The 15,196-nt window shown below is 40.6% G+C and overlaps 1 protein-coding gene across 1 annotated transcript; it reads right to left on the bottom strand.

Annotated features, from left to right (window-relative positions):
* Positions 1-2,643: 2,643 nt before the first annotated feature.
* Positions 2,644-4,145, bottom strand: LOC311493868 (uncharacterized protein; the record flags this gene model as incomplete). The annotated part of the gene is made up of 6 exons (XM_084552659.1): positions 2,644-2,814; positions 2,899-2,942; positions 3,026-3,118; positions 3,252-3,593; positions 3,692-4,027; positions 4,103-4,145. The coding sequence occupies 6 exons, from the start codon at positions 4,143-4,145 to the stop codon at positions 2,719-2,721; spliced, it is 954 nt and encodes a 317-aa protein (XP_084408785.1). The 3' UTR covers positions 2,644-2,718.
* Positions 4,146-15,196: the final 11,051 nt, after the last annotated feature.

The raw sequence follows: 15,196 nt of genomic DNA, 5'->3' as shown, positions 1-15,196 counted from the left end.
ACACAAAAAATATTTACATATTGCATCAGAGAGATCCACAGTGTCTAGTCTGAGTTGAAACAACCAATTGGATTGAGGAGTTAAAGTGTTAAAGGAGGATAAATATATATGTTGACATTCATGAATATCATGAATAAAAACAACAACAAACTCCAATAGGAGTTAAATTACCATGTATTGCAAATAGAAGGTGTGAGATGATGGTTATATATATTGTACACTGTGCATAAGTCCTGAAAAGCAGCTCAGCAGCAGAAGAGTTAGGAAATGCTGATGTTAAAGAGTCTGACTTCTGAGGGGACAAAAGACCTCCGGAAGCGTTCCTTCTTGCACTGTGTGTGCAGCAGTCTTTGGCTGAAAGAGCTTCCTAAAGTCCCTACTGTCTCATACAGGGGGTGAGAGGGGTTGTTCCTGATGTTGGACAGTTTAGCCAACATCCTCCTCTCCCCCACCTGCTCCACTGAATCCAGAGGACAGCCCAGGATGGAGCTGGCCCTCTTGATCAGTTCGTCCAGTCTGTTCTTGTCCCTCTCTGTGACTCCACCACACCAGCAGACCACAGCGTAGAAGGTTGCCGATGCAACCACAGTGTCGTAAAAGGTCCTGAGCAGCGTCCTACACACACCAAAGGACCTCAGTCTCCTCAGCAGGTGGAGGCGACTTTGTCCCTTCTTGTATAGGACATTGGTGTTGTCTGACCAGTCCAGTTTATTGTTCAGGTGAACACCCAGGTATTTATAGCCATCCACGATGTCGATATCCAAACCCTGGATGTTCACCGGCGCTGTGTGTGCTGCCCTCCTTTGGAAGTTAATCACCATCTCCTTTGTGTTGGTGGCGTTGATGTGAAGGTGACTGCGTTCACACCAGTCAACAAAGTCCTCGACCACCTTCCTGTATTCCAGGTCATTCCCGTCTGTTACCCGTCCAACGATGGCTGTATCGTCCGAGAACTTCTGGATGTGGCAGCTGTCTGTGTTGTAGCGGAAGTCTGAGGTGTAGATGGAGAAGAGGAATGGAGAGAGTACTGTTCCTTGTGGAGCTCCTGTGCTGCAGAGCACCTCATCAGACACACAGCCATGAAGCCTCACATGCTGAGGTCTGTTGGTGAGGTAGTCGATCGTCCATGCAGTCAGCTGGCTGTCTACCCCTGCTCCCTCTAGTTTCCCCTTGAGCAGCGATGGTTGTATTGTGTTAAAGGCACTGGAGAATGGTTTCCAGCTGCGTACTTGTAGCAGATCATTTCTGCAGATGTCTCCACTTCACATTAATGCCTCAAAAATCCCAGTCCAAGAACAATTGACTAAAGTCCAATTAACTTATGTTCATCTTCATGAAACCATCTTGAGTCAGATTTTGCTGTATGACCTGCTGCCTTTTTATACTGGAAGTGGCTGCGGCCATAAAGAAATACACACGGTCAGCAGAAATACAACAGTTGTGGCAATCAGCTCAGGATTGACTGGTGTTAAGGGGTCCAAACTGAGGAAGGAAAACTTTCCTATTCTTTCCCTCTATTACACCACCACATCTCATCTTGACATTTGACACAAGACACCAGTTTGTTCTAGTGAAGCCTGAGCGTTTGCGGATTTTCTTAAGTATATTACAAATATACATAACACTTGCTCATATCAGAGCAGACAATGCCCAAAGTTGCTGCCTGTGATTGTTGGTGCCCCCGCCAGGGCGTTGTGGGGCCCTGGTGTTATACAACACTTGATGATGCAATCTCATTTCAGGTTCCGGCTTTGTGGCCTAACCCAGATCACATCTACATTCTTTTACTCTAAAAGCAAAATTCACTTCCTGCTGACCTCTCAGAGTATAATGTGATGCTACCTGTGACACCTAATCAGGAAACCACGGTGTAGTGTAAACAGCGGAAACGTTTTCTTACTTTTACACAGCACATTGTTCAAAACCAATCCCGTCTTAGCTTTATTCCTGTATTTATAACTGGAACTGTCCTCCTCTGTCAGTTGACATTGTACCTACTTCAGATGCAAAAAACTTTTGTGGTTAGTGGGTGCAGCTATACACATTCAGGTCCCACAGTTGACGTCACTGCCAGAACACTCAGCTTATGTTCTTAGTAGTCAGTACCAATGCTAGTGAGGTAGTTAGTTCGACATTAGATTGTTTTATTAGAGAAGATTTCAATTATACCAGTAACACAACATAATGGAACTTGAACTAACCGTATTACCTTTGTTTTAAATAGGACATAAAAAGCTCTTCTTCTCATTTATTAAATGAGTTGCTTGAAGAATCACCCACACAACAACAAAAAGTGCGTGGCCCAAGTATGCCATGACTCAAATCTGACAATGCCAACTGCCTGAAAAAGATTTGCGGCACAGTCGACAGATACTTGATGAGTTTACAGATGTGCTGCACAGGTTTGAAGAAAATGATCTTTTTCATGGTTAAACAGGTTGTACATTTATGAATGTGATTGCAGTTTCTTTATCTTTACATGCTCAAAAAAGTAGCTAACAGCACCTCTGAGGAAAGTCTAATGCTACCTCTTTTCACAGCGATAGTGGAAATAACTGCACTTCATGTTTTGTCTTTGGAATATCTTGTTTAATGAGTTTATTACAGGGTAAAGCTTTACATGGATCATATAGAAATGACATAATGTTATCAAAAGAAAAGCCTAAGCATGCTTGCACAAAGCCACACCGCTTTAAAAATGCAAAGACGAGGCATTCATTAGTACTGCTTCACAGCGGAGTACACACATTCAGTCCAGGTGTCGTCTCTCAGTCCTTTTGATCTCTTGATCTTCAAATGTTCATTGTCTTGTACCTGGGAAACAATACAACACGGTCACAATACTGTTGATGGCATATTATGTTGTATATATGATACAAAGGAATGCTTAACGCATACCTTTGCATAGATTGTGGAGTGAGCTGAAAATCCGTCACAAGATTCTGAAAGACAACAACAATCCTTGTAATTAATGCTATGTTCAGTGAATGAAATGTATAGATAACAACGCAGCAGTGTCTCTTACTCATCATGCACGCTAAGAAAACCAGATAAGCTCCCAGGAGGATCGTGGGCACCAAAACATGAACGTGGACAATGTCTGTAAAGACTGTGTCATCTGCAAAATTAGGAGACATAGTATATATACAGTATATACAGCAGTTAGACTCAATTTCATCATTGAATCATGTTGCGTACAATGAGGAAGCTTCATAACTAATCATCATATCGTCTACTAAAAATCTACTTACACTCAAAGATGAGCTTGGTCCCGTTTCCAAACAATACTTGTCCACATGAAGTCACGACACAGTAGTAAACTCCAGCATCATCAGAGCTGATGTTCCTCATGAGAAGGTTGTACATACAGGTGGTTTCTCCACTCTTAGTCTTGTGGCAGGCACTGCTCTTACTTTCAGAGGAGTAAATCATTTTAGGAGCAGAATGATGAGAGTTTTTCAGCCACATGACACTAATATGGTCTGCTGTGCACTGACCAGTGTCAACTGAACATGTGAGGGTCAGAGATTCTCCTGTCTGAACTGACTGAGACTGAGGCAGCTGGACGACAGAATCACTGACCATATTTGCCCCTTGAAAAATAAACCAAATATATTGCACTCATTAGCATTATTACACAATACAACATGCGGCTACGAGGATGTAATGATCATCTACAGATAATAAATACCTTTCAGCATCAGAAAGGTTCCTGATCCAAACTCAATGTCATCCAAGGCCAATACTCCACAGAAGTACGTTCCAACATCGTCCCATGATGTTCCAGATATGCTCAGGTGCCTGTTGACCCCGTCAGACTTTACTGAATAACGCTTATCAGAAAAGGTAGTATGATTATATTTAGAATTAAAAGTTGCAACGAGCTGTAGTTTCCTCTCTGTAGTCAGTTTGTACCACACTCTTTTTGGCATTTTACTTTTTATGTAGCAGTTAATCGTAGCCGAGTCTCCAAGCTTCAGCGTTTGCAGCGACTCAGGCTGAGAGATTTCACTCAACTGTGCCTCACCTGAAATAAACAGACAGAATATAATCAGTGAGGACTCTGATGAAAAGATGCCACAAGTAGATATCTGTTACTTACATAACAACCAGAGGAGGAAGATATTTAAAATGAACACCATCATCTTGTCTGCTTCTCGTCTCCTTCCTCTGAGCTGACGTTTGAAGTAACTGAAGCAGCAGCGGACTGCGCAGATTCACTAACACCGACTTGTCCTACATTCCGCTACAAAGGTCTGATTGGTTCATGATCCTCACTTTGAGAAACATGATTTGCCTTTCATGCTAAAGCAAATACCCCTTCATTGTGGCTTGTTTGGACACAAAATGTCATCAGCACTTAAAGTTTTAACACCAATGTGAACCACAATGAGGTTGACACAATGAAAACAGCAATTTTGTTGCATGCCCCTCAAAGCACCTGAGGACCAACATTTTTTGTGGAGCTGTGTAGCACACATGATGAGTCGTGCAGTATCCTCAAATAATGGTTGCCTACAATAAAAAAAGTTTGCAAAAAAACAAAGTTGAATAGAAAGAATTATTTGGAGCAAGGCCTCCATTTGATCTCTCAAAACAGTCCTGTTCTCGGTGGCTTGGTTTCCAGCTGCGTACTTGTAGCAGATCATTTCTGCAGATGTGTCCGCTGCACATTAATGCCTCAAAAGTCTCAGTCTAACAACTATTGACTGAAGTCCAATTAACTTATATTCATCTTCATGAAACCAGTCAGATTTTGCTGAATGACCTGCTGCCTTTTTATACTGGAAATGGCTGCGGCCATAAAGAGATACATATCACACGGTCAGTAGAAATACTAGCTGAGGCAATCAGATCAGGATTGACTGGTGTTAAGGGGTCCAAACTGAGGAAGGAAAACGTTCTTACTCTTTCCCTCTATTACACCACCACATCTAGTCTTGACGTTTGACACAAGACACCAGTGGATTTGTTCTGGTGATGCTAAAGCCTGAGCGTTTGCGGGTTTTCTTAAGTATATTACAAATATACATAACACTTTCTCATATCAGAGCAGACAATGCCCTAAGTTGCTCCCTGTGACTGTTGGTGCCCCCGCCAGGGTGTTGTAGGGGCCCTGGTGTTATACAACACTTGATGCTGCAATCTCATTTCAGTTTTCAGCTTTGTGGCCTCACCTAGATCACCTCTACATTCTTGTACTCTAAAAGCAAAAGTCACTTCCTGCTGACTCTCAGAGTATAATGTGATGCTACCTGCGACACCTAATCAGGAAACCACGGTGCAGTGTAAACAGAGGAAATATTTTCTTACTTTTACACAGCACATTGTTCAAAACCAGTCCCCTCTTAGCCTTATTCCTGTATTTACAACTTGAACCGTCCTCCGCTGTCAGTCGACATTGTACCTACTACAGATGCAAAAACCCTTTGTGGTTAGTGGGTGCAGCTATACACATTCAGGTTCCGCACTTGACGTCACCGTCAAAACACTCAACTTATGTTCTTAGTAGTCAGTACCAATGCTGGTGAGGTAGTGAGGTAGTCATTGTTTTATTAGAGAAGATTGTCTCTTACTCATCATGCACGCTAAGAAAGCCAGATAAGCTCCCAGGAGGATGGTGGGCACCAAAACACGAACATGGACAATGTCTGTAAAGACTGTGTCATCTGCAAAATTAGGAGACATAGTATATATACAGTATATACAGCAGTTAGACTCAATTTTATCCTTGAATCATGTTGCTTACAGTGAGGGAGCTTCATAACTAATCATCATATTGTCTACTAAAAATCTACTTACACTCAAAGACAAGTTTGGTCCCGTTTCCAAACAGTACTTCTCCACATGAAGTCACCACACAGTAGTAAACTCCAGCATCATCAGAGCTGATGTTCCTCATGAGAAGGTTGTACACACAAGTGGTTTCTCCACTCTTAGTCTTCTGACTGGTGCTGCTCTTACTTCCTGAGGAGTAAATCATTTCAGGAGCAGAATGATCAGAGTTTTTCAGCCACATGACACTCGTGTGGTCTGCTGTGCACTGACCAGTGTGAACTGAACATCTGAGGGTCAGAGAGTCTCCAGACTGGACTGACTGAGACTAGCTGTAGACTCCTGCCAGTGGTCAGTTTGTACCACACTTTTACTCTTGCAGAAAAATAGTCTTCAATATGACAAGTGATAGTAGCTGTCTCTCCAAGTTTCACTGCTTGGAAAGTAGCAGGCTGGGAGATGTCACCAGACTGCTCACCTGAAAGAAACAGAAAAGAAATAGCCTAATTAAAACTTAATACGAATTTATATTTATGCAAAACATACCCCACATAAAAAAAAAAAAAAAGAGAGTGATCTGACAGGTGGCTTTTTTGTGTTACTTCCACCCAGTCCAGAGCAGGCAAATGTATAGAAGGCACATGAGTGTCTTCTCTGCTTGCAGCTCCATCTTCTACACAGCAGATCTGCAAATGTGTCAGCGAGGGCAATTTTAACAGATTCATTGGAGGACCAGCTGGTGTGAAAGCTTTTCTGGTCTGACAGGTACCTCATTGGTTTCAAATGTATCTGGCCTCACTTGATTGGCTGCCTAGAAAATAAAACGGGTTCGTGAGAAGCTGCTGTGTTAAACGTAGAAAGGAAATCAAAGTGTTAAGATAACCAAATAGTTTTGAGCAGTCTTGGCAATTAAGATATAGATTAATATATATATATATATATATATATATATATATATATATATATATATACTAATTTTGTTTTGAAACTTATTTTTTTCAGCAGCTTTAATTAATTTCAGTTTGTTAAATAGCTGACACACTGGCCCGTGTCTTGTTGCTTTTTGAAAGATGTAACAGGAAGGGGAAGTAACCACACCATTTACACTTATGTAAGAACACACTGGTCCATCATATTTTGAGCGTAGTGTACCACTTCAAAGGTCTATGTTGAAGCTAGGACGAGAGGTTTTCATGCATCCAAAACACCAGGGGCCTCATGTACAAAGCCTTGCGTAGATTTCCTACTGAAAATCGCTTGGATCCAGAAAACTAATTGTTTTCACATTTATGACAGTTTCCCTGCATCACCGCTACATATCGCCAAAGGATCAACAGCTGTAGAAGCCAGCATACGCCAGCCATGAGGGTGGCATGAGGCACGCACATGTTCACGGTCATTTCACTCATGATACATCTGACATTTAACGTACGGAACGTTTTTGCGCGCACGCACCCTTCGTACATGAGGCCCAAGCTCTGTACTTGCATGCCTGGAAAAACTGAACCATGAAACATATTCGTCAATAATGTGTTTTTTTTTTGTTGCCAAACAACAATAATTTATTTCTTCTCATGACATGGCAGCTCTTTATCAGCAGTGCTGAAGCTTAAACCTGCAGGCTATGGCTGGGGGCGCTCACTTGAACAGGACTTCATTGACTATTACTCTCAGGGCCGACTCTAAAACAATTTCTAAAAATATAGTTTGTGCTGTTGAAGGAGGAACTTTTCCTCTCCTTCAGCCCAGGATCTTTATACCTATTGGAAAGACTAGTTCGATAATGAATAGACCACCCGACAACTTCTCTAGAATTGACAGTTTATTTAGCATGCAGAGAACAGGTACAGAGTCAACGCTGAGACTTCAGCTTAACCACCTTATTGGTAGAAAAGGAGAAGCCCCCAACTATGTGTGCACAGAAATTTTATTCTATCTGGGCTCCACCCGAAGACAATAGGAGGAGCGCAGCCTCTCGTGTATCAGTAGTTTTCCATGTGTAGCCGAGGCCGGCTCTAACTGGTTTCTAAATATTATAGTGTGGTGCATCCTAAGAAATCCCCTCAATTAGATATTCCCTTCCCAATAAAGGGACCCAGGTCTGGTCACGGTGACCTTGACTAGAAAGTTGTCTTAGGATCATCATTGTGTTTTGTGAGGTGACCTCGATCTTTGACCTTTAAGCACCTATTTTTAATCACTTTATCTGCATTTTTTATGTTGAATGGTTTAATTTGGGGGTAGATGTTGTGGTATACTATGCACAATGTTAAGCCCTTTGAAATTTGCGATGTTTCCTATGTGCTATGTTGGCACTTCAAAAGCATAAAGACCTCTGAGAGGCCCTGTAGCAATTATGTAGTTGCTTATTATTTTATCTTGGAATGGAAATGTATTTGAAAGGGTTAATAGTATAGACTGCTGCCCAGTAATGTAGCATGCAAAACAAATATAGCACAGAATCTCTGGGTCCTGGTCCCGTGAATTATATCTTGTGGAGGCGTTCAATTCTGAAATTAACAAAATGTTACTTACTTAACACAGTCAAGAGCAAAAATGTGGGGTATAAATGCGTTCTACTCCTAAAAGTCTATGCCAGTTATTTAGTTTTGCACTTCCACTTTACTTAGGGACTTAGAAGACACTGCTCCCTGGGTGTTGCCTATATGTACCTCAATGCCCACAAATACCTATTACATCAATAATTTATGTTTATGTTGAGTATATTTCTTAACGTTCTCGCTGCTTACTGTGTGACATGTGTTCTTGACCTTTTTCCATTTAATGTCATGACAGGGTCAGAGAAAACATAGCCAACAGCTTTTTTTATTCACCTGAGGCATAAAACAGGATGACCACAGACTGCAGAGAAGCATTGATGTCATAACTTCCTGCTTGAAACCACAGAGTGTACTCACTTTTAACTGCAAAGAAGTTATATGAAGTTTTTTTTGCATCTCATCGTTTGTGGTAGCAGTTACAATAAACACCCTACTTACAATGAAGAACCGATCTTTAGGAATGATTTTGGCCTTACCCGTATACACAGTGTACACATGATGACGACAATGCAGGGCTGTGCACCTTACTGTGCAAGGGTCTGAGTGCAAATACATTTAATATTTGGAAGCAAATGGTGCTTTGGCAGTGGAAATAGACAGTGGAAGTGTATATTATGGGTTTGCATAGACAAGGAAGCATAGTATAACACAGAGTATTGAGACTTGAATCACCAAACTGAAGCCGTCCTTCCGCCCGTATTGACAACTTTACTTGTTAAAACAGGAGTGTAACCACAACCACCTTTATGGTAAGACAAGCTTTCACATGTAGGGAATGTGATTTTTTTTATTTCGTTGTCCAACTCTACTGCCTTACACTGGAGTATACACATTCACTTAAGGTGTCGTCCGTCTTTCTTCTTGATTTGCCGACCTTGTAGTCCCTCAGGGCAGCATAATGTAGATTCTCTTCCTCTTGGGATAACTGTTGATCAAAGATAAACATTTTAAACGCTACTCTATGAGATACAAGTCAGGAGACGCATGTATGGAAAACAAAATTATCCACTATGACACCTGCTAGGCTGCTGCAACCAATAGGACGGGAAACAAAATAATGCTTACCGCTGTATTTGGAGTAGAGGTTGCTGAAAATGATGAGACATACAAAATTAAAATTAGTTTTTATTTAGATGCAGTAAACACTCAATACTTCACGTCGTCTTCAAAGAGTGATAATTACTTGTACAATGGTAGCGAGTTCTGCACATTTTGTAAAGTGAGAAAGCCAGTGAAACCACCAGGATGGTCGTGAATGCCAACGCTCCGATCAAGACATAGACCAAGACAAGGGATCCCACCTTATCTGCAAAGAGGCCGACACCAGAAGATGAACTGCAACAGCAAATTTAGTCCCATAAATTAACTTAACAAGTATTTTAAAGGTTGCATTTTAACCCAAACCATTAACCTAAAGCTAACCAAATCCAACCAAAAGCAAGAGAATAGAGTGGGTTTTGTGGTCGGTGCAATGCACCAAAAACTGATAACATTTTTTGACTATTTCACAAGCTGCTGTGGGACTGAACTGGACCTTTCAAATACATGGTATGGGCATGAAAATGCTGCCACTACATTCGTTTCAAAGTCTCCGAATCACAAAACAATGGACATTTTGTATTGATCAACATACATCAATAAATTACATTTTGAGACTTTTCACAAACAGCATTTTCATACTGGCCACAAAGAGGTACATTCTTAAAGCATTAAGAATATAAAGAGAGTCAACCCACATTTTCCATGTGAAAATGCATTTTAAGGTTATCTAAGTATACAGTACAATAATATAGGGCTTCAGCAGTTTACACTCTCTTCGAGGTTAACAGCGCTAAGGAGCAATGACTTCATGAAAAGTATGGTTATGTGAAATGACTCTCTAATCTAGGATAGGTGCTCATCAAATGAGACAACCACTCGTACAAAGTGACTCACCCTTCATGTCCAGCTTGGTCCCGTTTCCAAATAGTATGTGTCCACATGAGGCAACAGCGCAGTAGTGGGTCCCACCATTAGAAAGATCCATACTATTCATTGGCAAGTTGTAGATACAGGTCTGAGTTTGTGTGTTGTCTTTCCTCTCACACTGATCATTCCTGCCTCCATGTGTATCAATGAGTCCTGGATGAGATTCTCCTTCGGTTTTGAACCAATAAACACTGTGTTCTCCATCACAATTCCAAGTGTGTACTGCACATTTCAGCGTTTCAGAGCCTCCTGGCTGGGCGGGCTCAGATGCCAACTGATGGACTGAAGCTTCGATATTTAAACCTGAACCCTTTACGTCGATGGTAGTGCCTTCACAAAATTCAAAATCATATAAGTTGCTCTTTACGCAGTAGTAGGTAGCAGAGTCTGATATTCTCAAATTTGCTATCTTCAGAAGGAGATATTTTTGTTTTACATTAGTCATTGTGAAACGTGGATTTTTGAATTCATCTGCAACGGTGCCATTGTCATTATGCTTGTAGAATTTAGACATCAGCTTTGGTCTCTTTCCCAAAGCTTGCTTATACCAGTACAACATCACTGTTACAGCATCATCTTTACAGCTGCATTGACAAGTCACAGTTTCACCAACCTTAGCTGATTTGAAATCTAATGATTGCTGAAAACGTGTCATCTGAGCTGAAGAGAAAATGAAGCAAATACAAAGTCAGCTGAATGCGTTGAGGATCTGTACTGCGCAGTAAGCAAGCAAACATTATGTTATAGTTTATAAGTGAACAAAAAGCGGATACAAAACCCAACTTACCCATATTCGCCACAAACAGACATGTGAAATACAGAGCAAAGGTTGGAGGTGTCATCGTGCTGCAAATCTTAAGATGAATGACTTGCATCTCTGTACGTACTCTACTCTTCACAGAGAAGACTGTGCTCGAGTAGCCAATCAAATTCAGTGTCCCATAATAGAAACACTTGAAACACGGCCCAGTACCACCTACTGTACCTTTTAGTGCTTCATCATTATCATCAACAACAAAATGACTCTTGAGCCTGACATTAGCTTTAGAAGAAGAATGGCCAGAATTGTCAAAATGTGAACATTGTTCATTTGACAATTAAATACATTGAATTTCAACCAATTTAGGATGCAAATGACTGGAAGATGTTGGTCATAGTGAAATGATCTACTGTTTAATTGAATGGAAACTGTAACACTGTCTCTGTGGATAGTGTTGATGGTCACTGTAGTCAACTGAAGTTCCTGCATACTATATTGACAAAGAAAGCTGAGTTTTCATAGTTATTATCATTGAAAAGCTGTTATTGCTCTGCCTACGTATACCATGATGCTTTGCAGGGAGGCATCCTGTCTAGCGCATGTGTCCAGTTTAATCTAAAATAAGATTCCCTCAGTATTTGTCGAGCACAGTGAAAGAAATGACACTATCTCTGGGTAACTAGAAACCATGCAAATAGTGCATTCATGCATGGTCTCTCTCAATTGCACCATCTTGCATGGCTAATGCAGCTGCGGCCTCAGACTCTCTCCGCTGGACTTCTTCCTGTTCTTTTCACTGCAAAAAATTTGAAATACCCTTAACCATAACAAACACTAAATATGTAATTTTTGCTGTCATATGTTTAGTTTTAAGTACAAGTAAGGAACACATTTTTGGCTGCATCTGAAAAAATCATTTGTGAACCAATGAGCAGTTCCCAGATACATTTTTTTTAAAGCTCAGCCCAATAGATGCAGAGATTATTAAAATAACTGTTGTTGTTTTTCAGAAATGAGATTAAAGGTGAATGCAAAGTACTATTTTAAGACGTTTCTTTTTGGGGGCTTGTATTTCACATTTGTGTCCACCACCTATTGTCTCCATTTGAAAGATGGCACGTGTGTCATTTCACACATCTGCATTTGTAAAATGGCTTCTCTTAGCTTTTAGCTTCCATCTAACGTGCCATACGCTGTGGCCTCGAAGCCACAGGTAAGATTTCCTGTGTTCGAGCTATAGGACTGAAGTTTCCACCAGCGGAAACCTGTCGACTGTAGTTCTCACCTTATTCACCACAGGACTCAAAGCAAAATTCAAATGCTGAGGGCTGACTACTTTAAATGTTGCACCCTCTGCTAGATATTCTGGAGACAAACAAAGATCAGAGGGGACGTTTGTTCTTAGGTCTTTATTTAGTGTGGTACATTACATTACATTACATTACATTCATTTTGCTTGGTGAAGCACTGTTTTTACTTCACAGTTGAACTGTTTGATGTTGTTTACTTTGTGTTGTAGGTTTCATGTCTTTGTGAAGTTTCCACCTTCTAGTGCAAATGGGTAAATGTTTGCTTTTGGCTATAGTAAGTAAACTAAGCTCCTGCTTTACAGTTTCAGTTTACTCAAAGTCCCAGTGTACAGTTTTCTACTCAACATTGTGTGTCATGCATTTTTGGTTAATCTTTATGTCATTACAATGTCTTTGCATTTCTAAGAGCTTTATTTACATTTGATATACCACAGTTGTGGCTGTGAAGTTCCCACTACTAAAGTAGGTTTATCTCGTTCCTCCTCCTGCTCTCTTCTCTTTTCTGCCTCTACCCGGCTGGCCTGAGGCAGATGGGCCCCTCCATATGAGCTGGGTTCTGCTCAAGGTTTCTTCCTGTTAAGAGGGAGTTTTTTCTTGCCACCGTCGCCTTCATACTTGCTCTGGGGGTTTCAGGCCAGGTTTCAGACTGGATCTTGTACAGCGCCTTGAGAGAATTTGTATTGGCAAGTCCCCACTGAAGTGCTTTTTAGCATTGTTATGATGTCATCTGTTGAGAAATGCAAGTTACATTCCTGAAACTGGCTCTTAAATCGAGACCCCCGTCTAAAAACCCCCGACAAAAATAACGATGTTTACAGCCTGGTACCAAAAACTGTTTTGGTATCTGTAGATAGATTCTGTACAGGAACTGACCTCATGTATGTTTGAATTATACCAAGGCAATCAAGAATTAAGAGAGTGACCTGTATGCCTCAGGTCCACTCTCATTCCACCTCTGCCTGTTTTTTAATTTGTCAGGAGTGAGGTGGAATTATGAGCAGTAGTTAGAATCGTATTTATCTTCAAAGCCCTTCCGAAATCCTATGTGTGACATCACATTTGTGTAAAGTTGGTCAGTTCTTACAGTCGGTTTATTCCGCTACAGCTTGATTGGTTAGTTGTGTGCCTTGCCCATCACTCAAGTGACTTGTGGCTTGAGTTTGTCGTGTCTGCATATCACCTCATATGCTTCCATAGAGAATGACTGTGAGTCGGTCCACTGACAGTGTGAAGGCACCATGTGTTTTATTTTGCTTTTCACAGATTTCTGACTTTTAGGATTACAACCAGCAGCATAATCAATGCAGTACTCATGTGACTGACACAAACCAGCCATGCAAGTTGCACATTTCATCCTGGACACCGGACAACAATTGATCTGACAGGGGCAACCAGTGATGGTTTGGCATGTGATCACAGTCTTCTTACAAAATGACATACTTGTTGGCCGATGAACCAGTCAAGGATGTAGGTGAACTGAAGCATTTTACACAAATAAAGATTTGGCAGTGAATTCCAGTATTTATAATGTAATACACACATATCCAAAATACATTTTGCTCAATTAGCATGGTATGTCTGTATTACAAAAGCACAGTTCACATGTTTGAACAGTCTCAGAATTTAGTCCAAATGTTCATAAACATTACTAAATATTTATTTTATTAGAAGTTAGTTGGTTTGTGAATAGGACATAGGACTGTCAGTTAGGTTTGGCGCATTTGCTGAACAGAGATTTTATTATAAGAAAATGCTAAGCACCAACGACTGAATATGTATTTTATATATGACTATGTGCCACCTAAAAGGGAAATACATTTGATAGTTGGAAGACATTCCTGCTCACTCAGTTGTCATTCTCCCTGGTTTGTCCACATTCCCAAGATGAAATGTCTCTGTCCTGTTGACAGTATCTGACTTTAGAATAAATTACAGAGTCTTCTCTGTGCTTCACTGTAGATTGTCTCTGATTGTTTCTGGAGGACGATGTCACAGCTGCATAGGTAAGCTCACCACTCGTCTGAGACAAATGGAAATGAAAATAAAAGTATGAACTTGTTGTGACAGTTGCACAAGGAATCATGGTCTCTGAAGCAAACAGGAACTTTATATAAAGTACTACAATGCACAATGACAAACCTGGCTGCCTTCAGCGGATCCATCGGCTGCTTCAGCTGCTTCGAAAGAGACACGAAAAGAAAACTAGTGTAGTGAAAGTAACATATTATGTATTTGATATTACATTTAGTTTTACTTACCCAACGAATCTTTCCTTTGAGACCGACAAAGTATCCATGCGAGAATGAATGTCACAATCCCGAGAATGACGTTTGACAGCATCAGTGCAATAGTGATTGAACTCAGTCCAGTGTCAGTGTTTGCTGTAAACGTAAGAAAATATACAGAGTACTTAGATTTATGTGTTAAAACCTGTAGCTTAGTATCAACCATTTGGAAAACATCCATGTATTTTACATAACGGGTAATTTGACCAGTTATGCAGCAAAAACACATTTATATATCCATCCGGCCTTACAAATACTGTTGGTTCAAGTACAATATATACTGCAGCTGCCACATAATACCTGAGGCCGGGAACACTAAAACCAAAATGCCAACTTTGACACACTTAGATGCTTAACGTCTGTTTCATTAAATTTACAATATCTTGACATTTATTTTTTTGACTAACAGAGTAGTTGATTAGTCTTTAGGTTTGTTTAAATGGTGTCCCCCCCCCACAGTTTTTTCCCATGGATTAAAACACTACATTTACAGTTCCGTTTTTTTTCCATATCAGACTGCGTACAATAAAGGCGCTG

Source organism: Chelon labrosus, assembly GCF_963514085.1.
Source record: "Chelon labrosus genome assembly, chromosome: 1".
In the NCBI taxonomy this organism is placed as follows: domain Eukaryota; kingdom Metazoa; phylum Chordata; class Actinopteri; order Mugiliformes; family Mugilidae; genus Chelon; species Chelon labrosus.
Note: the sequence above shows the minus strand (reverse complement) of the source record. Positions and strands in the feature narration are given on the sequence as shown.